The sequence below is a fragment of the Protomyctophum bolini genome, assembly GCF_963924005.1.
Source record: "Protomyctophum bolini genome assembly, chromosome: 14".
Taxonomy (NCBI): domain Eukaryota; kingdom Metazoa; phylum Chordata; class Actinopteri; order Myctophiformes; family Myctophidae; genus Protomyctophum; species Protomyctophum bolini.
Window position 1 is genome coordinate 12,337,938 of NC_137875.1, and position 25,064 is coordinate 12,363,001.

Sequence of the window (25,064 nt, forward strand, 5' to 3'; positions counted from 1 at the left end):
GGAAGGGACTAGTGGACAAGAGAGCCAGTATAAGTAAAAGCACAAGTCATTTTACACATGGTGTAGATTTTTAGCACGTGTAAAGATAGTCATTACGACGGCATCAAGGCCCGCCGGCCGCCAGTTGGCTAGTTGCTGAACATTACTACATTCAAAAGAGGCACCTGGAGCCAACTACTGTGACTTTAAACAGACATCTTGCTCAAATTTAGAAATGAGATCACATAGTTGTCTGAATATAGATCGCGATCTTTTTTTCGATTAATCGTGCAGCACTACTTTGAGCAACAAGTGCCGAACATGTGTGTCACGTGGGTTTTGAGCATTCATATTGCCTCACAACACCACAGCGTTGCCAAGGATGTAGTAGGATGTAGTCACCTGCAATCTTCCCAACCAATGTGACCTTTAATTTTTCCATTACGTCGTTATTACTCAGCATTTATTTTAATGTTTTGTCGTTTGGACGTCACTTTAGTCGGCACTTATCGTTCAAAGCATAAATTGGCCTTTAGAGAGATTTTAAAAAAGATCTTTTTATGGATTTTTAAGAGATATGAAACTGATTTGTGAGGCACTTGAGTGGCACATTAAGTAACCTGCCCACCACCGTGACTTTGCCGCATTGCATCTGGCTCTGTAGAGAGTCTACTCTATACGAACACAACAGGCCCATGTTCTGGGTGGAGATAGTGGGTTTTTTTTGTCGTCCTGCACGGACGCAGGACAGCTGCTGAACTGGCAGGTGAGCCAGCAGGGTACAACAGCAGCACAGTGACAACACACAGCAATGTGTGTGGGGAGGAATCAACTAGCAAAACGACTAAACGGGTGAAGAAAAAGAGGCACAAATGAACGCCTACTTTAAATTAAGAAAAGAGACAAAGTGAGCTGACCTGAGTCAACGGGATGAGTCTGTCAGTGGAGTGACGATGAGGCCCGTGAGGCTGGGAGTCAGCAGGACTGATGTAAACACAAACACCCTTCTCTCTCTCCTCTTTCTGGGCCTCCTCCTCCTCCTCCTCCTTCTCCTTCTCCGCCGTCTCTCCGCTGCGTAGGCTCTCGCCAGGGCTGTCACCATCAGGACACATTTTGGTCGACGATTAATAGTCATACAAATGGATTGCGATTAAACGATTTTCATTGTGTTTTTTAGTTTGGCATTGAACATTAGAATATTTAAATACAAATTGTAAAGTTGCCCGAACGGCCAAGGCTCCAAGAACAGTCGAAAGACGGTTGCACCGTGACTAAAATTACATTTCTGTTTTAGCCTTTTGTTAAATAAATCGGTGATACATACATTATACAGTGATTATATTTATATATTATATAGTATACAGTGATTATGGTAATACGGTTATTTGTCAGTCACATGCTGTTGTATTGTATAGAGTGCTGATTGAAGTTCTCAGTCCCAGGTCTGGTTGCTGCTGCGGTGCTCGGAGGCGGAGAGCCATCCACCTTCCACCTGCCCACCTCGTCACCGTGAGCCTATCGTCAAGCAGAGGGCCGGCCTGTGGAAGCCTATGCGCAGCTTTGACTTGAGCTCATTGGCATTGTGGCTCACTTTGTCATACTGAGAACACAATAAGCTTCCAGGGAGCTGTGAAGCTTATTGTATAAAAAGCCAACACAAGGGACTCTGAATGTTTGGAGCGCCCTACGTGTCTGAATAGTATGCCTCTGTCGCAGTGTTGATGTTACAAGCAATTATACTTACGTTATGGTTTAACTGGTAAAACCTTCTATCTGTATATAACCTTATTGAAGCACTGTGAATAAACAACAGTTCACTTGCCAGCTTTGTTGCATCACCTCGAATAATTGCGATGATGTAAACGACGTTGCCAGGCTTACCTTTCGCCTCCTCCTCCTTTCGCCGACCGTGAACTGCCTTCCTTGTCGTGCTGGTGGTGTACCACCCGGGAATCGAACCGGGTGTTGTTACACTGGTGAGTCTCGTCTTCCCTGGTCACCTCGTGGATAACGCTCACTCTTTCTTCCATCCTGACACGTGCCGGAACACTCGCGTTCTCGCTCTCCTCACCGCGGAGACTGGTGTCATTTCGGGCTTCAACGGGGACACTGGGGTCATTTCGGTCTTCAACGGGGACACTGGGGTCATTTCGGTCTTCACCGGGGACACTGGGGTCATTTCGGGGTTCACCGGGGAGACTGGGGTCATTTCGGTCTTCACCGGGGACACTGGGGTCATTTCGGGGTTCACCGGGGAGACTGGGGTCATTTCGGACTTCAACGGGGACACTGGGGTCATTTCGGGGTTCACCGGGGAGACTGGGGTCATTTCGGGGTTCACCAGGGAGACTGGGGTCATTTCGGGGTTCACCGGCCTGACTGGGGTCATTTCGGGGTTCAGCAGAACTGTGGTTGTCCCCATGACTTTCGGGTCTTCCGATCACAGAGCTCGGGTCGACGACATCGCAACGCTGGGCGGGGCTAATAGCGCCGTCACAGCCACGGCGCGTGGAGGACTCTTCCCGTGCGACTTCGCAGAGAGGGGGAGGAGCTTCCACTTCAGCGTGGCTCCTCCCGGGCGCCCGGACTTCCACTTCCTGCTCTTTGACTTCAGTCGCTGCGCCGACGACATCCGTTTCCAGAGCAACGGGGGCGGCTCCCTCGCCGTTAGGGACGTCCGGCTCCTCCCCTCCCTCGTTAGGAGCTGGATCGCCATCGCCGCCGTCTGGTTTTTCGAGGTCTTTAGAACTGTCAAGAAATGAAATGTTATGACAATATGACTGCTACCAATCAATCATCAAAACAATAATGTACTATGGTCAAAACTGCATTTAATAACTAGATACTTAAAAAGAAAAAAGGGCAATCTACAAGCCCACAATGCGTCATATCCCGAGACACTGTGAGCTTGTAGATCGGCTGTTTGCGCTATTTCTCTTGTAGACCTGCTTTTTTCAGCATTTTTGCAGCGGATGAATTCACACAGGTTTATGGGAAGGAGTTTGATGATCATGCTAAATAAATGCCAATATCTGAAATATCTCAAAATGTGACCGATCCCTACCCGTCTTGGCAAGGCACCGCGCCTCTCCCCGCCTTCCCCCTGCTGGCGCTCTTCCTCTGTGGTCCCCTGTCGTTAGGTTTCGGAGCTTGCTGGCGGGGTGTGCCTGTGCCAGGCTTCCTGCTCCCTGGGGCGTCTTCATATTCGCCGTAGACGTTGGGCGGCTTGCGCAGCCTCGTGGGCCTGAGGGATCCCGCGTCCTCAGGAGCGTGCTGCTGGCTGACCCGAGCGGGCGACCTCCGTACTCCCTGGCTCACGCTGCTCCTTGTCCCACGTGGGCTGCAGGCGGCCGGGGTCTGCATGATGGGGAGCGACCGCAGGGTTAGCATCGACGTTAACTGAAGCTCTAACGAAATGTGACTCTTTTTGATACAGAGACAGTCATGGCAGCAAGACTAACTGTTTTTTTTAATCCAAAATGAGTTAAAAGCAGACAGACTCTTCACATACTAGAGCATGTCTGAAATAAATGTCAGAGCTGAAATCGACATGTAGCTAGGTGTAATGTTAGAGAAGTGAACCTTTCAAGTCTGTTTTCTCAACTCGCTGTTTTCTGTAAAACATTACTCTATAAGCCATATCTTGAAGCTATGATTCCCTGCTTTCATATCACAACTAGAATTGACAAAAATGTACTTTGTGTTATAGTCTTCGTCAATATTTCATAAAGGAAGCCTAATATGTTGGGTGAATATGAAATCTCATCTTGCAAAATGTTAAGCTACAGTCAGTTTTAAGCCCAAGCAAACCTTACCTCACTTTGAAAACTAATCACAGGCGGAAATTGAAAACAAAAGAGTCGAATGAAACAAAATAAAAACTGAAACTAATGACAAGACAATGGCAAAACCATAATGACCTTGGCCTGGGATCTGGTGGAGGACCGCTTGGGCTCGGCAGGTGTGGGTGCTCTCTGGAGCCTGGTGGCGGACCGTTTGGGTTCGGCGGGTGTGGGAGCCGTTTGAAGCCTGGTGGCGGGTTTGGGTTCGGCGGGTGCCGTTTGCAGCCTGGTGGCGGGTGCTGTCTGGAGCCTGGTGGTGGGTTTGGGTTCAGCGGGTGCCGTTTGCAGCCTGGTGGCGGGTTTGGGTTCGGCGGGTGCCGTTTGCAGCCTGGCTCTCCCTCTGGGCTTACCGGCGATGGAGGACGTGTGCCTGGTGCTTCTTCTCTGGGCAGGTTGCGGCTGTCGTCTTCCAGGCCTGTCACCAGACAGTCACACCACGGAATGTTTAAGTTGATCATTTCGTGCGATTAATGATTTAATTGTGTGTCTTTTGAACATTGGAACGTATGAGGAAAAAATGGCATTTCTGACTGTAGCAACATAAAACCTATGTAGTGGTTGACCGGAATCCCGCAGGGCTTATAGATCGTCGCAGTCCTACTCCTTACATGGCGGCGACAGGACTGGAAGATAATTCCCCATTCATTTTCCTCATAGACGTTTCAAAAAGGATTTTTTGCTCCTGACCCGATTCGGATCATTTGATTTTGAATATCTGCCGATACCAATTTTTCCCAATCTGATTTTTATATTTTTATAAAACAATTATGCTATACCACAATAGTGGTAATAGTGAGCCACTGCCATCCTAGACTGGAACTCACCTATGCTTTCTATGGCATAGGCAGCTCCCGGCAGGATCCGCCGGGAGAAACTACACGCAGCTGCATGACATGAGACAAATTAATTAGAGCGACAGAGTGAGAGAGGAGTGTGTGTGTGTACTGTGTGTGCGCGTCAATTTATCAAAGGTGCAGACGATCAGAAATCAGCAGAGAGTGAGCGGCTTTTGCACTATACTGTACACTACAGTGTATGCCGAATTGAAGTGGACTCGGCCCCAGACTTTTTTTTCTCTCCCTGGAAATAAAAACGTCTGGGTTTCCGAGACTAGTACTGCCGCCCCAACCGAAGAATTTACCTCGATTAAACAATTTGCGATCATCTCGTCAAACGATTTGCGATTAAGCAGATTACGTAATAATAGGCTAATAATAATAACCGTGACTGTGTGTGGCTTACTGTCTGCCAGTGGCTTTGGAAGTGACAGGCATGACTCAGGAGGTGTGGTAGAGGAGGAGGAGGAGGTGGTGTTGTAGTGGAAGCCAGCATGGGAGCCCTCTGGTCTGGAGAACACGCCGGTCTGTGACCCCTTAGAAGCAACAACCTCCTGGACTTCTCCTTGTTATTACTTTTTAAATCTGCCTCTGTGTTTGCTCGCTTCAATCTCAGCAGCGCCGAGGATGATGATGATGACGACGAGAACACTTCACGCGGTTATAATAATAATAACCGTCCCATTTTCAAAACAGCAGCTGAGCGAGCGCACGACCTGAAGAGAAGAGAGATAACATTATGATGAGAAGAACAAAACAATGCCAGAAGAATGTTTGATTTCTTCCCGCCGCCGCCACAAAATAGCATGCAATCACACAATAAGAGAATCTAATCTCTGTCATTATGGCCACCAATTAAAAGGTTGTTTTTATAAAAGAGCTGAAAAGACAATCCCTGTAATGAACTCATCACTTGTGTTATTACATTCCTATATGTGATTTAAAGCCCATGCATGTGTCACTAACACACCGACAAACTGTTCATAGTATTGGCATGTAACACCATTTTGCATACAATGTGATAATGCTGCAGGCTTGAATAAGTGGAAAAAGTAAGCATTTCAAAGACCCATAGAATATATAGCCTATACACACATACTGTTTATACACAATGTAATGCCTTTCAGAAGTACATGCAAGCATTTAAAAGCTATAGTCAAAGGGCACAAAGATATATAGCCTACACGTATGCCTTTCAGAAGTAAATGGAAGCATTTTAAAGCTATATATATATATATATATATATATATATATATATATATATATATATATATATATATGCTTGTAGCGTGGCTTCACAGTTAAAGGGCACACAAGCACATTCAGAAAGTGGTCTGTCTCTCTGTGGTCTGTAGTGGAAGCTATAGTCAGATCCTGTTTTGGCTCCTGACTGGCGGAAGAGCTGTCTTTACTACCATGTTTTTCTGTGTGTTTAAATGCCCTAGTAGTTTATTACTTTTTTGCACTTGACCGGCCGCGTCGTCGACGTCGACGACTGAATATCACAACCGATTATAAATAATATCACTCAAATGTCCGAACGTCGACCGACTGCAATAAGACACAATGTTTTCCCTTGTTTATATTATATATGTTTTAAAGCGTTCCACTTTCGATAGCCTATTTAAAACACACATTGGGGGGATTTTCCCCCCCCTTTAAAAAAAAAAGGCAACGAAGGGAAAGGCTTTAGCCCACCGAATACTTGACATACCACAAGAAGACAGACAGTTGAAGCAGGCTAGCTAAGAATACTCCTTCTTCTTCCATGCAGTGCAGAGCAGACGCGCACGGAGCGTGCACCACCACCACCAGCAGCACCGTGACCGTGCTGCCTCGACGCCGCCGCCGTCTCTCCTCTCCTCCCCGCTGAACGACGCACCACCGCCGGCTGCGACCCTAGTGCTGTCGTCGGTCCACCCCGCCGCCGGTGCACGAATCATGGAGGAACCACCACCACCACCATCACCGGACACATTGACGCCAATATAAATTGACCGACGACGGCTACAAAATGTACCAAGAAGAGAGACCGTCCGTCAGTCCGGGGAGGATATTTATTGGCTGCAATGTAGCTATATAATCAATGTGGAGTGGACACGCGCCACCGTCACCACCACGAGTATAGTTACAATGTTACAACACACACACACGCGCACGCGCGCGTATACGCACAGCCCCGTTCGTTGCAGAATGTAAATCCTCTCTCTCTTATGTCAGTTCCATCCGGGGCTGCCCACCATTCGCCCTTTACACACACACCAGACGCAACCCCGAGGTCTCTCTCTCTCTCTCGCGTTGCCAATGAAGAACAGATTTACAAGCTCACAACGCGGCGCTTCATGACGCGTTGTGAGCTTGTAGATCTGTTCTTTTTGGCGAGGGCTCGAGAGTGAAGAGTCGTGGGGAAAACGCGGAATGGATTGTTCTGTCCGAACGTGCTTTTGTTTGTTTTAATATAATATCCCTGCTGGGTGCCTTCCTTGCAGAATAAATACATAAATATTAGATTCTGGTTAGTTTAAAAAGAACCCCAATCAACAATTAAGCCTTATTAGTGGTTTCTTGGATTTTTAATCCTCTTATAGCAGAGTAAGCTGTAAGCAGACCTTGTATTGAACTATATCCTGCTGTGCTTTTTTCCCCTGCAAACTGTTAATAAAGTTTTCAATCAATCAATCAAATGAGTAAAGTGTAATAAGTAAAATATGCTCACATCACATGCTAATTCATTCCACTTTCATTCCATCCGTAAATGCTCTATATTGTATTGTGTTTTGTGACGTTGTGCTGGCCTCTGGTGGTGTCCTTGAAAAAAGACATAAACAAAAGAACAAACCTCAAGGTTACTTCCTGAAATAATCTTACCGGTATATGGGTAGAATTAAGGCCTATTATTCTGCAACTGCCACGTTGGAGGATGTTATGTACTATAGGACCACTTCACCACTTTTTAACCAATCCTCATATAATTGGTCCTCACTAATGATCATGATAAAATGCCACAATTCTTTTCTACTCGTCTCAGTCTGCATGTGTCTCATAGGAGGGCTGTGGGCAGTTCAGAAACCCGTCCACCATAGTGACATATTGATGGGGAATCCAAGCTAATAGAAATGGCAGGCGTTCTATTCCTGAAAAGTTGCAATGCAAAAATGGAAGCCATCGTTCTCACGATAATACAAATGAACAAATCTAAATATAAAAATAAAATCTTGTTTAAAAAAAAATCTGTCTAATGATGATGTCACTGGTGGACGGGTTTCTGAACTGCCCACAGGCCTCCTATGAGACACAGACTCAGTAGAAAAAATAGTGGGATTTTATCATGAACATAGTGAGGACCAATTATATGAAGATTGATAGGTTCTCTATTTTGGTCTGAAAGTGCCCTCATGGCACCCGCATTATTACAGTATAGGCCTAATTCAATTTCGGATCTAACTATCGGTTCCGTGCTAATTATTTATTTATTTATTTAACAGTAAAATCCGGTGAAACACTGTTGTAAGGATCGAGTCTCTATATGCCAGCGGTTCCCAAAGTGGGGTCCGCGCGCATAGCCAGGGGCAGGGGGTACCCGAAATAATTCCCAGATTGGTGTTTTCTTCTCATAAATGCGCAAACATGGTGAAACAACCACTTGCATTGAAAATCCGGTAGAGTACGGTTGTAAGGAGATGTATAGCTTAGCTTGTAACCATAAGGCATGCACGGCTTGGGAAGCCGTGGATATGCACGGCTTGGGATATCCGTGTATATTCACGGCTTGGGATATCCGTGGATATGCTCCTGAGGAGGACGATTCTAAAAACGATTTATACATCCTAAAGCCTTATACTTCACTGTGCAACGGTCCTATGCTAGAAAATAGCAGATATGCAAACTCACAGCACATCTCATTCAAGACACTGAACTTGCAGATCTGTCATTTTTGCCATCCAAATGCAGCAGAAATGAACTAGAAAAAGTGCCCTTCTGGGCACAGGTCTCCACCAGGAGGATAGGAGAGTGTGTGATGTTTGGCATCAGTAAAGTATATAAAAGAGCTCAAAGGGTCCATATTCAGTCAGACAACTCACCCCGAAAGTGAAGACAACTCACCCCAGAAAGTGAAGACATCTCACCCCTGGTGAGTCTTCACGTTCGGGGTGAGTTGTCCAGACAACTCACCAAAAAGGGTAAACACTGATGACTGAAATTATACACACACAGTAATAAATGAAAATCACACAGTGAGGGGCGCTCTTATCATCATACATCACCACATTTCCTGCTCCTCCTCCCAGCCAACACTTTGTTTGAAATAGACAAGGTGTGATTTGGGGCCTAAGGATGAATACAAAATGAATATCAACATCTTAAAACCAAAATGTTGAATTGTGGGTTTGAGATACCTGTCAGTGTCAGGGAGTGTTGGCTGGGAGGAGGAGTAGGAGGACTGAGGCCCTATACGTACTCTGTGTGTGTGTGTGTGTGTGTGTGTGTGTGTGTGTGTGTGTGTGGGGGGGGGGGTACTGTACTGTACTGTACTGTACTGTACTGTACACTGCTGCAGTGGTTCCGCAACTTTTTTGTCAGGCACCCCTTTAAATAACTTGTTTCTGATTTCATACACGGCACACCTGATTTACACTGTTATATTTTTTTGTTTAGTTTTTTGAGGGGTGCTAGCCCCACCTATGACCAGCATTGGGTGACTGTTTAGTTTTTTGAGGGGTGCTAGCCCCACCTATGACCAGCATTGGGTGACTGTTTGTTTAGTTTTTTGAGGGGTGCTAGCCCCACCTATGACCAGCATTGGGTGACTGTTTAGTTTTTTGAGGGGTGCTAGCCCCACCTATGACCAGCATTGAGTGACTGTTTAGTTTTTTGTGGGGTGCTAGCCCCACCTATGACCAGCATTGAGTGACTGTTTGCGTATTACACAAACAGTGAGGACTCAAATTGTGATTGGTCGGCGTGATTGGTTGGGATATGTGCCATTAGTTGAGAATGAGATGAAAGTAGCTCTCAAGTAAAAATCACACCCGTGTGACTGGAGTGGTGCAACCCACCGGGGACCCACCCAACTTCCAGACCCACAGGAATACGCGTTACACGCCCAGGGTGCCACCCCGGTTCCGGCTAGCCGCCCCGCGTCTGAAACGGTCGAGAAATGACAGAGTTACTGTGTGGGGGAATTTGCATTTAGCAGACATCTCTCTCTCTCTCTGTAATTAGCAGGCAACAGTGCAACACAATCTCTCTCTCTCTGTTTCTAGCATAACAGCGCCACTTTTGCCCCTACTTGCAGTGCCGGTTCTAGGCCTTTTGAGGCCCTAGGCAACATATTATACAGAGCCCAAAATGTTTATAAACAAATCACAAATGTTTATAAACAAATCACAAATGTTTATAAACAAATACCAAAATGTTTATAAACAACTCCCAAATCCCTTGGTCCTACCCCCCCGACCATGAGACTTACTACAGGTAAACTGGTAGTGGTCCTACCCCCCCATGAGACTTACAAATCCCAAATGTTTATAAACAAATCCCAAATGTTTGTAAACAAATCCCAAATGTTTATAAACAAATCCCAAATGTTTATAAACAAATCCCAAAATGTTTATAAACAAATCACAAATGTTTATAAACAAATCACAAATGTTTATAAACAAATACCAAAATGTTTATAAACAAATACCAAATCCCTTGGTCCTACCCCCCCGACCATGAGACTTACTACAGGTCAACTGGTAGTGGTCCTACCCCCCCCATGAGACTTACAAATCCCAAATGTTTATAAACAAATCCCAAATGTTTGTAAACAAATCCCAAATGTTTATAAACAAATCCCAAAATGTTTATAAATAAATCACAAATGTTTATAAACAAATCACAAATGTTTATAAACAAATACCAAAATGTTTATAAACAAATCCCAAATCCCTTGGTCCTACCCCCCCGACCATCAGTGCCGGTTCTAGGCCTTTTGAGGCCCTAGGCAACATATTATACAGAGGCCCCCCCCCCTCCTGCTTTGCCACGCCGGATAAAAATTGTAAATTTGCCATGAAAATGCTTCAATCTGGTGCACTTTGAGATCAAAATTAAGAAGCTAGGTGGGGGCCACATGTGGCCAGTAGCCCATGTAAGGGATACATGAAAAAAAATATATTCTCCCTGTGACGAGGCCCCCTCAGTGGTTGAGGCCCTAGGCGACCGCCTAGTTCGCCTATGCCTAGAACCGGCCCTGCCTACTTGTACTCTAAAGGCTGCAGGGAGGATCATTGGGACCAGTCTCCCAGTTATCTCCACAGTCTTCACCTACCGCTGCCTACGCCACACAAATATCATCCTGACCTACAGGACCAGTTCCACCCAGCACACCATATTTTCCAACGTCTGCCCTCTGGTAGAAGGTATCGATCCATCCGGTCCAGAACCAACAGACTGACCAACAGCCTTTACCCACAGTCTGTCAGGCTGCTGAATGAACAACCTAACCCAGGTTAGTGTATACTAGTGCCCAGGATTACAGCTTAGGCAATTGGCACCGGGTGAAAAATGGGTTACAAAATCATGGGATAACATTTTTAACAAACAAACAAAGAAAAGTATAACAATATATTTCTTTGAAATGCAGTCTCAATAAAAACAAGTTATCATAAAAATGATGTAAAAGTTTTCTTCATTTTTATTTTTTTATTTCAATTCTACATACTTTGTTCAAACATGGGAAATTAAACAAATTGAAACATCAATATTTGTTTTAAAAACATACGTACTTTTACCAAATTCTTACTATTCCAAAGTAAATTCACAGACAGACGTGTGGAATGATGATCATAAAACAGGGAAAACAGTCATGTATGTTCAAGTCCTGTCAGTAGAGTAAAGAATGGTAGTTTTATGCAAATCACACCTTTCCCAGACACCAAAGAATATATACAACAAATTATAATATAAAATATGAATTATTTTAGCGGAGAGTCTTACGACTTAAGTTCATCGAACCAATCGATTGAATTGATTACTTTTGTTTTAGGGGAGGAAGGGGGGGGGGTTGCAATTTCCCTTTTTCTCTTTTGTGAGAAGAGCAAAAAAGCAATCAGCTGCACACTGTCTTCACTTATAGCTGAAAAAGTGAATACAGAAAAGTGAATACAGTCGCTCAGACCTTCATCAGGCATATGCTGATATACCTGCTAAAGGTCTGAGCAACCCAAACGGTGTATCTCTATTCTCTATTAATGTTTTTGGCTGTAAGTGACAACCGTGAGCAGGATTACTTCTCATGTTGACTGCCTACTCCTACCTGCACCTGTACATGGCAGTAGGAGTGCAAAAAGACATTAAAAGAAATCTACAAATCTACAAACGCACAACCTGTCGCGATGCGGTGCGTTGTGAGCTTGTAGATCGGCATATTCCTACGACGACAACAGATAACATGGGGCTTCAGTGGTTAAACAGACCAATCGATTTAGTTGATTAATAAACGGATAATTAAAAAAGCAACAGATAGAATGATCGCCAAGAAAGGAATGAGTATAGTTGTAGCACTAGTTCAGTTAATATGTTTCAATGCCTCTGAAATACAAAAGCGTGTATAGGCTTGGAATAACATGGCTATTGGAGACAGTAAGAGATTTGTCTTGTCGTTGAATAAAAACAAATTATTTTCAACTGAAAAGAGGTCGATGCGGTCTCACTTTTCTGTCTCTGTCCGATCCAAGAGGGAACTAGGGATGCACCGAAAGGGAAATTCTTGGCCGAAACCGAATACCAAATATAGGAAACAGTTGGCCGAAAACCGATATCTTTTTTAGCCATTTTCTGCCGAATATCTTCTGCGGCCGAATATTCGGTGCATCACTAGAGGGAACCATCATGGGGATGACATACAGTAAGAATGAACACATATACAACTGGAATGCCAGAAACACTAAGGATGGAATGGTTGTTTTAAGAGTGAGTGTACTGTATAATAATGCTCGTTTTAAAGGTGTCTTTAACCATTATTATTAGTCAATTTAAGGAGCCAGCTCCTATGCATAATAATTAAAAAATAAGTAGTCTTAGAGGTTCATCTGAAAAGGTAAAAGGACTGCAGAAGCAGAAAACACGCAATTAACACTTCCCAAACTTTTTCATGTCAAGGACCCCCAAATTGACACTAATTAGCCCACGGACCCCCATTTGAAAATATATTCTAGGGACCCCCATAAGAGGAGATTTGTATGGCTCTAGCAGTGATTCTCAACACGTTTTATTTCAAGGACCCCCAGTTTGACATGCATATTAGTCTACAGACCAGCATTTCTATCTCTGGGACCCCCAATTTGTATTGTTAAATCAATGTTAATTTAACTCTGAGAGTGTACAAATGGAACCAAACGTTCCCATTTGTACACTCTCAGAGTTACAGACCCATAAGGGTCCATTTGGTTCCAAACTATCATTTAGCTGGGGACCTGGAACTCCCTGGACCCCACTTTGGGAACCACTGTGCTAGGGTATTAAAGTATTAAGACAGGATAAATACATTCCTAAATGACAAATTCCTATCATGCGAGGACAGATGGACAAGCGTTGTGCAATAAGAATAGGCTTCATCGTAAAAGTGCAAAATACAACGAAAAATATATTTTTAAAAAACGGCTTCTCTAGGTATTACGGTGACTGGGAATTAGTCCAAAAGTGTGTAAGTTGCATAAAATTACCAGTAAAAGAGGGTTGTTTTTAATAAAACAAATTGTTGCTTTTTTGTTTAAAAAAATAAATACAACACAAAATTAAGAAATAGAATCATTGTAGAACTGTGTAACCCAGAGCTTGCCCTGGATAATAATAATAATAATAAACATCAGCTCATGACTACAGAATATAACTACAACAAAAGGGTAATTGCACTTTTTTTTCAATCTGTCTAATTGCACAGAGCCTTGTGGGTATTGAAGTTTTCAGTTTCTAGTTTATTTAAATTTAAATTAATTTAAATCAAGCCTGATTCTAAAACACACATACAGTACAAACTCTGCCTGCCCTGGCTCATATCATTATGACTTAAAATTATATTACACAGACTCCAAATCCCAGGTCACCTTGGGGGGATTTGTACAGAAAAACCCAATGCAATATTGAGAGAGACAATATCGACAGTGATGCTATTATTAATATCAATATTATTATTGTTATTCACTGCCAACACCGCAAGTATAAACCTCCGGGGGTGTATATTGGACCTTTGACAGCACACTTATCGTACCAAAGACGCATACAAATAAAATAAAGTGTTGCTGGAATGACTGTGATGCTCAACATGAGCCCTGCCGTCGCCGCTGCGTTCACACATTGTTCACACATACACAAAAGCACTTACAACAGATCGCCGCCCCCCCCCCCCCCCACACACACACAAAAAAAACACTTCATCATCCGAGAGAAATCCACAACGTACAAACGATCACCTTCAAGGATGCACCTTCACCTTTTGACCAGCAGGTGGCAGTTGTTGCCAGCTCACCATAGTGACCATACTACTGCTGCCTGCACAGTGACTTGATTGATGAGACATGCCTACTGCTTTTATCACACGAGTATGCATCTCAGAGCCGTTCATGCTCCAGTTCAGGGACGTGCAGAGAGAGTGTTAGAGGGGCAGGGGCTGAAATCCCGTAAGAGGGCACTTTTGGACAAAAATTGTGAATATAGCAGATCTATTTTCGGGGCGCAACCCAGCACTCTTTAGCTAGTGGAGATGCAAAGTACTGTGTTCAAGTTCAGGAGACTTCAGAAAAAAAGCAATTCTCCTGAATGCTGCCTTCCGGCATGTCAGTGGTATTTGCATTTCTTTCACCACAGTAAATGCTACATTCATGGTCTGGAGAGGGCCGTTGTTTTACAGACGGCGAAAAAGGCAGGGGCTGAAGTCCCCTTTGATGTCTATGTGTGCACGTCCCTTCTCCAGTTTTACGTGATAAGGTGTCAACCGAAAACTACAACATGACGTCACTGAGCCGCGGTGGTAAGCCACTCAGCGCTGCACCCCAACACATCTCTCTGTTTTTACTAAAACTACAACATGACATCACTGAGCCGCGGTGGTAAGCCACTCAGCGCTGCACCCCAACACATCTCTCTGTTTTTACTAAAACTACAACATGACATCACTGAGCCGCGGTGGTAAGCCACTCAGCGCTGCACCCCAACACATCTCTCTGTTTTTACTAAAACTACAACATGACGTCACTGAGCCGCGGTGGTAAGCCACTCAGCGCTGCACCCCAACACATCTCTCTGTTTTTACTAAAACTACAACATGACATCACTGAGCCGCGGTGGTAAGCCACTCAGCGCTGCACCCCAACACATCTCTCTGTGTTCACATCTCACCGGTTCGGTGGTCGTCACCGTTTCAACATGTGGTTTTCTGATTCACCAAATGGAACATTTACAAGGTTTCAAATGACATTAAAAAAGTGGGAATTCAAAAGTAACGTGAGGGCGGATATCGATACAGCCACGAGCGAGGGACACTTTGGGTCAATTCCAATTATTCTGTCAACATGTGGTCGCTTTTACGGGAATGAAACGGGACACTTTCAGTGCAACAGACACTTTTGCTCGACTGAAAAATGCATGGAAAACGCATGCCTCCACGCTATAGGGACTTAAAAATGCATGCCTGTCACAGAGGGGCCACGATTGAGGGTTCTGGCATGAAGACTACCAAACAATGACTACAACATGACGTAACGACATCATCCGCTCCCAACCGGATCACACAGCATCTATTGCTGCACCATAATATTATATATCTTATATATAATATAATATCTGCTCCCATGTATAGTACCGTATGTCTGTTACGACTGTATACATTTATTTAGTTGCTATTTAAAGTTTGAACTGCCTCGTACCGCTCTGACTGTTTCACTCTTCGCTCTTTATCAGGAATATTCAAATCCGCTCACTTGTTCTTTCTTCCTATCTATGGCAAATCTTCCACTTCCTGAAAACTACAAATATTGGAGTTTGTAGGAAGTTTGTAGTCCTAAAAACCCAGAGTTTTGCAGTGGGTATCCCTTGCCTGCAGATTCACAATACATTCCTTTTCCGCAGGGTTTTAGATTTAAGCAGAAAATAAGCTCTGTAGTTAAACATAAATGTTTTGTCGTACGACACACATTACACTCATTGACATATCAATTGATAATTATGTGCTTTTTAAAATGTATATTTCCCTGTGGTTCAACAATCATAAGAAAAGGGTATTTTGTGAAGATAAAACGTGTTAATATCACAAGACTTTGCTTGCTACAGAGCTCATTTCCACAATTAAAACTCCACAGAAGACATCATCGCTGCAAACGAGAGGGCGGGCTCTAAGCCAGAGGTTCTCAAAGTGAGTCCGGGACCCCCAGGGGTCCTTGAGGGAGGGCGTTCAAGATGAGGTTAAATTGAAACAATAACTAAAATAATTTTAATTTCCGGATAATCTACAAGCTCACAACGTGTAGCATTGCGGTGTGTTGTGAGCTTGTAGATCGGCATTTTTTTAAGTGTTGACACATCTCGAAAACATCATATCTAAATTGAGCTCGGAAATCATCAAATCGTCAAGAATCATGACAACAAATCATTAGAAAATAATGAAAATGTATCTTCCTGGCTCAAAGAAAAGTTAACAAACGGGGGTCAGTGACCAAATAGGCCTACATATCACTTTGAGAAGCTCTGCCCTATAAGCAGAACGTTGTGGATTTCTCAACGCATAATACCATGATAACAACAACACAAATTAACAGATATTTAAAAAAATCCTGCACGTTGGAATATCATACTGTAAGCACTGTGTCATCCGCATAGATAGAAAAAAATAATAAAACACCTCCCAAGCATTTCATGTCCAAAAAGGTCCCAATATGTTCTCGTGACGTGGAGATTATCTAGCAATTTCCCGTGACCGGTTTAAAAACAAAGAGACAAAAAAAGGGCGGTTTAAAAAAGGTTTTTCTTTTCTTTTTTTTTTCATACATTCTCAAAGCCTTCAAGAAAAGTTCATGGCGGAGGGAACCAAACCAATGTCATGTGCATGGTTGCGATCTTTCCATTATCTAAAATGTGGCGGCTCCCGTCTCAACGTACCGTACCAATCACAGGTGTGGCGTTCAGTAACATCGTAATTCCTCCGTTTTGACAGAAAATCGGAACGTCATCTCAGCAGGACTTTCACCTTCGTTTGCGTCTTTTCCTCGTCTGGCATCCCAAGGTGGAGGGGGGGGGGGGTCAACATCAGTGCAGCAACGGGGGGGACAAAAACAAGATCCAATAGAGAAAGAGAGGGGGGAAAAAAATTAATCCGAGTTTGCTTGAACGCGGTCCTCAGTCCCACAGATCACAACATAGAGGTTCTTGACTCATATCAAAGCTAGAAAAAAAGTGGGGTCCTTCAGGGTTCCTTGAGGCGGGAGGTTTCCCAAATGGCCCCTCTTTACAGGTCTCGCAACTCTCAGAGCGTTCGAATGCGACCCAATGGCCCCTTAAAGGGAAACTTCACCCTTTTTGCAAAGTTTAGAAGACTTACCTGGGTCTTTATGTGTGTAATATGTGGTTTCAGATATTTTAGATTTTAGCAGTGAGCCCAGTGTCTCTGATGTCATGGACATTGGGCTCACTTCCTTCCTGGACTACAATTCCCATAATGCTTTGGTGCACTGCTCTTCCTTGTGGACAGGGGGATGGCTGTCTTACTGAAACAACATGTAGTCCAGGAAGTTAGTGAGCCCATGCAGTGTCCATGACATCAGAGACACTGGGCTCACTGCTAATCTAGGAAAACCACATATTATACACATAAAGACCCCCAGGAAAGTGTTCTAAATCTTCTAAACGTCATTAACGTTTTTGCAAGTTTCCCTTTAACACAGGTATTAATTAATGAATTAAGGTGATGAGATTTTTTTGCCGATATCGATATCCGATATAATTAATTGCCGTTATGGCCGATAACCGATATTACCGACGTCGATATGATCTCATTATGTATTAAAAAATTATAATAACTTTGTCCATTCTGAAAAAGTAACAGGGTATCTGCACTGCAGGCTTAGGCAAGTCAGATTTAACTTTACTACTTTATATTTAATATCGTGAGCTTGTAGATCTGATCAAGCTGTTACTTTGGGCTTGTTTATCTGTAAAGACAATCAGACGGATGAATTAATCGGTCCGATTGATCAATCGGAACGATGCCGATTAATAAAAAAACAACTGATTAATTCACACAAATTAATTCTTCCAAAAACGCCAGTGTTTGTACCTTATTTGTCGACCAACGGGACCCATGTGTCCACGATGGTGTCTGGAGTGGCCAGTGGCGGACAATCATATTGTCTTCCACACGAAAATAAAGAAATAAATGTAAACACGATCATCGGTTCTTTAGTTATGGGCCATTGAATATCACTTGTTTTGACCAAAAAACGCAATCTAGGAAAAATAATCAGAGATAAATGTATTTATTATAAATAAATACGGCAGATGCCAGGCGAACATTTTCACGTCTGGTTCATTTCCGGTTGTATGTGGGGAATGTTGCGTGCTCGGCAGTCAAAGTGTGTCGACGACGGGGTCCGATTCGGTTCTATTCTTTACGCTACTCAAGAGTTACGGAGATCCTGGAAGTGGAAAAGGTTTCGAGATCCACCAATTAGATCAGGGATTGGTGGGTAGAAAGAGAAGGACAGGAGGGAGGGAAAAGTGTAGCCGAGCAGTAGTAGAAGAGGACGGACGGACGGACGGACGGATGGCAGTGGCTGGAAATGTCCCAGAGATCCGATGTTCGTTCGTGCGTTCCAGTGTGACGCTACACGCCGTTCCCACGGCGACTCTTAAACAAACAAAACAAACAAACAAACGAAGCGACGTACGCCAAAAATGACGAAGCACGCGACAGAAACGGCAACACCTCAGGACGGGAACCCCCGCAAAAACCGGGAGTCCTCTTTAAGTCAGCGCTGCTCTCCCAGAGGTGTGTGTGTGTGTGTGTGTGTGCGCTCGTGTGCGTGTGTGTTTATAAAGGGCTATGCGCCAGGTCTCTCCAGACAATTTATCTGTGGAAAGCAGAACCAGCGAGAACCGATAGTTTTGAAGTTTTGTCAGTCTGTCTGAATTCAACCGACAATGACACGGATGTTGTCAAAGGTTACATTTCTGGGTTAAAATACCACGTTTCACAAGGTCTCAAAAGGTCTCTATAATCATACAGTAATCATTGCTATGCAGCGTTTGTTCTCTCCTGCTCTTAAGTCTTGTGCTACAGTTTCATTTCATTTTGTGTTACAGTTTTGTCTGCTCATTTTGTGTCACTCTATTTCTGTTTTCTGTGTGTCTATAAGGTAACATTACTCTAATAGACCTCCAGCAGTGGTTAGAATATTCAAATATGTGTATGTTTGGTTTCTTCTTGAAAGCTGAAAGCATTTGAGTCAAAAGGCCCAATCGAAAATACACCATTTTTGTGACATCATAACCCTAACCCCTCCCCTATTATCACACAGCTGTGGCTGAGGCTTACTGTAAGTTCAGGTGGCTGGTGCATCATTTTAAAACTTTCTGTACACTTTTATGAAAAACATCTTCCTCCTAGTATATCATAGTACCTGATGATCATGGTTTAGGGGAGGAAAACATTACGCCACTCCATCTCGAACAAACACTCTGTAACAATAAGTACTATCTGAATATAGAGATGTTTTAACCCATCAAAACTGGGAAAGCATCCGTGTCCTTTTAGATTGTAGCGTTTGGGCTATATTCAATTTTTTGGAAGTGTGAGAACTATAGCGTCTTAGAAGGCATTGGTAGAATGGGCCTCAATGCGGGCGTAATGGGTTAACACCTATTTTAACAAGACAATATCATCTCACAGCACCTTTAAATGGCATACGCATGGCTGCGTGCATGTGTGTGTGTGTGTGTGTGTGTGGCTGGCTGCGCACATGTTTATGTGCACGTGCGAGCGCGTGTGCGTGTGTGTGTGTGTGTGTGTGTGTGTGATGCGTGCGGGGGGGGCGGGCGGACGGGTCAGACATGGAGCACCTCCATGCTGTAGTCCTCCGTAGTCTCCGTGTACGGGGAGGAGGAGTTTGTGTCGGACTGCGTGGGCACGCCCATGAGGCCCAGCGGGCCCCCCACCACCACCACCGGGCCCAGCGGGCCCCCCACCACCACCGGGCCCTGCAGCGGGCACCCCATGACGGTGCCGTGCAAGCCCTCCTTTTGGTCCAGGCAGGGCTCGCTGCAGAGCGGGGGCTTCTCCAGCGCCAGCTTTTTGCAGGTGGTGTCGGGCCGGTTCTGCACATAGATGACCCGGTTGTAGGCCTTGAGCCGCCGCCACAGCTGGATGTACACCTTGCACTGCACGTACATGAACACCAGGCCGCCCGTGAAGCCGATGGCCACCACCACCAGCTTGGTCCAGAACGGCCACTCCAGGATGCCTGGTGGGAGGTGTTCGCGCACGCACACACACACGCACGCAAGCACGCGACACACATGCACGCACGCACACGCACAGAAAAACAGATAGGGACAGGGGGTACACATGCACACGTTAAAGTCGAGCCTCACCTTTTAAACATAATAGCGTCGCTGTCGTGTGTGTGTGTGTGTGAGTGCGTGTGCGTGCGTGCGTGTACACGCGTGCGTGCGTGCGTGTGTGCACGCGTGCGTGTGTGTGTACACATTCAAGTACAGGGAATCAACAACAGGGTGAAACAGAGGGAAGTACGCAAGCACAACATAGAAGTCTGAAAAAGCGAACTGCAGACTGCTTCAAAATGAACGGGTTTCAAAGGAGGGGGCAGGGAAGATAGTACACACACACACACACACACACACACACACACACACTGTACATCATAGTATATGGTTGCTGTCGGCCGGGCGGAAACAGCGTATCTCCGTATTTAACTTAGTATTTACTTTCGTGAATGAATGCCCTGAATGCCCTCATTGTCAAACCTGCCCGATCTACAAGCTCGTAGAGAGCTAGTTTTGCTATTTTGAATTTGAACGCTGAAAAGTACCAATTTCGTACATAGGAATGTACGAAACAAACACACACACACAGCGAGTATCACAGCGCCTGTCGGCCGTTGAGAAACCTTGTTTTGACCAGAAACGACAATCCTTGCGCCGATTTGGAGATAAAGGCCATTGAAAGCAGCACATACAACGCACGTGGATGCGCACGCATCTTAAGATGGCACGGTCCAGTGTCACACTTTACACTGGGATGCTAACGGGAGACGGCTATCGACTCGATCCGATCAAAACATGGATTAAATAATATAACAACCCTTATCATGTAGGTTATGGGAACGGCAGGCTTCGTGTTTTAAAAACGGCATGTCTGGCGTAGACACGAAAGGCCGAGCAGATGAATGATAATCATTCAAATGATCCCAGAAGAGTTTGGAAGAGAAATAGGCCTGTCGCCTGAAACAGGATGATTTAAACCCCCTCAAGGAACCCTGAGAGTCTCAAAGTGTTGTCAGGGTTCCTTGAGGGGGTTCCAAATGAACCCTCACAGGTCTGTCTTTAACTCTGAGAGTGTGGAAACAAAAGTGACATTTTGGGAACAGGTCCATCTAATGGACCTGTGCCCAAATTGTCACTTGTATACGCTCAGGACTGAGGTTCTTGAAATGAACCACTGATTGGAGAAGAGAAGGGGAATGATAGAGGCTGGAAAGGACTAGATTCTCACTCACACGCACGCACACATGCACGCACGCACGCACACACGCACGCACACACCAAAATAAAAAGGTTGCAAAGGTGTTAAACTTTTACCTGGGATTCTTCCGGCTGCATGTATATAAAGACAGTGTTTGTATCATGTATTATGTTATTAAAAAAGGCACAGCACACACACACACACACACACACACACACACACACACACGTACCAGTTCAGTATGGTGTAATAATAAATTCAACATGCAATGACGATACTTCCCCCTGTTTCAACGTGTATCATGATGACACCAATTCACACCAGAAACATTGACGATGCATTAATACATTGACTGCTGCTGACGTATATATATATATATATATGTTTTTTAAATAGACAATAGATGGTTATTAAAAATATTTATTATATATATACGTCAGCAAGACATGAGCAAGGCGTTGCTCACCCCCGCCCGCACGAAACGGGCTCACGCATGCATAGACTACTGTTATAATTAAGATATTCTCTCGTTGTTTTTCTCGGAAAACAATGAATTGGTTCAGATTTTTGGACTTAAAGCTGTAGGAAATACTTGTCATTAAGTGTTTGCAAAGGTATTAATTGATTGCCATGAGTCCCGTGGTGGGCAGTGGCGTTGCTCAAATACCCGAGGCCCACCTGCAAGGAGGAGGGTGGGGCCTTTTCAACACAGTGTAGCCTATAACATCACTGAAGACTCACTTACCATCTTCTACGTTGCTTAATATAAAATACCAATACTTGGTCTTCACTTGGACTTCCTTTAGGTGGACTTATACTCATAGTAGTACTAGTATTTATAAGTGTTATTTTAACTGAGTTGAGACACTCGTTTTCTGCACAAACTCAGATGTTAGAACATCCCCACATCCGCATGGATTACACACGTTCCTTCCGTTCCATTTGGAATCCGAGGAGCATTTTTAATCCTTTTTGCAAAGCCATAGTAAAACGGAATGAACTGCCATTTGCGATGTGATCGGCAACTGTAGTGGTGGCGGAAACTAAATAGGTTCTCAAGAAGACATCTACCGCATCTCCATGGCGACCGGATCCCCGATGTCTCTTTGTGAACATGTGTGTGAGTCACCGACGTGTTGTTTGGATCAGTAGAGAGCCTGTCCTTCCCTCTGGACATGCAACTGCTGGAGTGGCGCTTTTCAACCCTTTTCATATCAAGGTCCATTATGTATTCAGCATTCGAGCCACGGAACGGCCCAACAGAGAGAAAGATAATATTTGAGGGAAAAATCGTTGTGTCTCTCTCTCTCTCTCTCTCTGAATAGTTAACACTTTTTATGCCCCGGAAACTTTCAAAATAAAGGCGCTAAAGTGCCCAGCAGATGAGGGAAATTTTACTCCATTTCCCCCCAAAAACAGGGAGGTTAAATGTTCCATTACTATCCCATGCTAACCGGTAAGTCTGATCTCTATATGTTTCAAAGCGTTTATATTCCAAACGAGATGCATGCTGAAGTCAGAACATCGGCCAGAACATCGGCGTTGTGATCAAAACCATGGACAGCGCCAGATTTGTCGGGCCGTAAACCAGGATGTGAAACAGCTCCGGGACGGACGAGCAAGGCGTTGCCTAAACATCACAGCACTATGCTGCTGTGATGTGCTCTATTGTATAATATGGGGCGGCGGTGACTCAGGGGTAGTGTGGCCAAATGAGAACCGCAAGGTTCCCATGGTTCGAGCCCGGGCTCCCCCAGAGTTCAGAGTCGAAGACTCTGAACCCCTAATTGCTCCTGATGTGCTGGTTGGACTAAACCAAGTACTGTCTAAACTAAGTACTGCACCCGTAAAGCGCCTTGGATAAAAGCGCTATATATATAAACACACCATTTACCATTTACTATTTAATATGTGCGTATACTGCGTACAGTACAGTAGTGTGTTTGCACGTTTTGTGCATGCCCCTGTGTCCCGCGCCCGTGCCCCTGTGTCCCGCGCCCGTGCCCCTGTGTCCCGCGCCCGTGCCCCTGTGTCCCGCGACCGTGCCCCTGTGTCCCGCGACCGTGCCCCTGTGTCCCGCGACCGTGCCCCTGTGTCCCGCGCCCGTGCCACTGTGTCCCGCGCCCCTGTGTCCCGCGACCGTGCCCCTGTGTCCCGCGCCCGTACCTTGCTTGATCTCCTCTGCCGTCCTGTCAATGAGCACGTAGAGCGACCACACCACGCAGGTGATGGCGATGACGTGAAACGTCACCGAACACACAATCTTCCTCCTTTCACTGGCCGTCATCTGTAGCTTTTCCCACTGGGGGGGGAAGGGGGGGGGGGGGGGGGGAGAGATGATGAATATATGACGAATATAACATTTTCACATGCCCCGTCCCCCCTGCTATTTATAGATGGCAAAATATCCACAGTGGTACATGTGAGAAACCTTTAAAAAAAAATTGAACTAGACAAATACAAATAAAACAGGCATAACTTTTTGTTATCCTAGAAACACTACAGGAGTGTAAATGCAGGCTCTTTTAAATGGCTTCCAACACAAAAACTAAACATTTTATCAACTCAGTTTCCTGGAAGCAGACAAGTCAAGCTTTCTCTGAAGGTCTTTCGTTGTCGCACATTCACAACAGAGAACTTTCAATAAGTCATTCAAAAACTGCATTCTGCCATAGAGAACCCTATCAACTACATTGATTTGACTTGAATCTGACAAAGAGTTAATTGACCGCTAGATGTAGCCAAACCACTCTAAAGGATGTGGCTGTAGCAGCTAGATGTAGCCAAAACACTCTAAAGGATGTGGCTGTAGCAGCTAGATGTAGCCAAAACACTCTAAAGGATGTGGCTGTAGCAGCTAGATGTAGCCAAACCACTCTAAAGGATGTGGCTGTAGCAGCTAGATGTAGCCAAAACACTCTAAAGGATGTGGCTGTAGCAGCTAGATGTAGCCAAACCACTCTAAAGGATGTGGCTGTAGCAGCTAGATGTAGCCAAACCACTCTAAAGGATGTGGCTGTAGCAGCTAGATGTAGCCAAAACACTCTAAAGGATGTGGCTGTAGCAGCTAGATGTAGCCAAACCACTCTAAAGGATGTGGCTATAGCAGCTAGATGTAGCCAAACCACTCTAAAGGCGATCAACGAGAGGTAAGAATAAATCTACTGCTACTAGCGACTGGACAGCGACAGTGTTAGGGCCGTCTAACACAGGATCTTTTTTTATAATTATATGTATGATTTAGATCGTTCGTTGTCGGGGGGAATATTTTCGATGACGTCTCACTGTTGCGCAACGTTGAGGATTGCACAACAGGCGCTCCCAGGCTGTGGAGCGATGAGATCCGTTTTCATATCAATGAACTGTGTCTTTTTGACAAAACTTTGTCCTGGGCGTCGGGCGTTACTAAGTGTTAAGTTGGTGGTTACCGGTGGTGGTGAAACCCATCTGGCTCTGTTGGCTGCGTTCAGGAACAGTTTAACGTGAGCACTGCACCTAAATATTTGATGCTGGCAGCACACGGTCGTGTGATCTGTGGCCAGCACTACACACACTGGAGTGTGTGTAGTCACTTAAAATGTTAACCTGTTGAGACCGGAGGACGATTCTACAAATCTCTACTAAAATCCTAACAGTTCTCTGTAAAAACATGTATGTTGCTTTTCCAGTGGT

General features: G+C 44.7%; 2 protein-coding genes across 3 annotated transcripts in view; both read right to left on the reverse strand.

Moving 5' to 3' along the window:
• The window catches only part of tet1 (tet methylcytosine dioxygenase 1), a 61,413-nt gene extending 54,484 nt beyond the window's left edge, over nt 1-6,929 (reverse strand). The window contains exons 1-6 of the mRNA XM_080782044.1: nt 6,372-6,929; nt 5,064-5,373; nt 3,900-4,236; nt 3,044-3,336; nt 1,861-2,727; nt 897-1,071 (exon numbers count right to left, since the gene is read on the reverse strand). Of these exons, the coding sequence (XP_080638170.1) occupies nt 897-1,071; nt 1,861-2,727; nt 3,044-3,336; nt 3,900-4,236; nt 5,064-5,095 (1,704 nt within the window). The 5' untranslated portion in view covers nt 5,096-5,373; nt 6,372-6,929. The remainder of the gene's footprint in view (nt 1-896; nt 1,072-1,860; nt 2,728-3,043; nt 3,337-3,899; nt 4,237-5,063; nt 5,374-6,371) is intronic.
• A 12,107-nt stretch (nt 6,930-19,036) lies between these two features.
• Nucleotides 19,037-25,064, reverse strand: part of marchf8 (membrane-associated ring finger (C3HC4) 8) — a 116,881-nt gene continuing 110,853 nt past the window's right edge. For both annotated transcript variants that reach the window (XM_080782620.1, XM_080782621.1), the window contains 2 exons: nt 23,559-23,694; nt 19,037-20,151 (listed from right to left, as the gene is read on the reverse strand). In XM_080782620.1, coding sequence (XP_080638746.1) covers nt 19,736-20,151; nt 23,559-23,694 — 552 coding nt within the window. In that variant the 3' untranslated portion in view covers nt 19,037-19,735. The remainder of the gene's footprint in view (nt 20,152-23,558; nt 23,695-25,064) is intronic.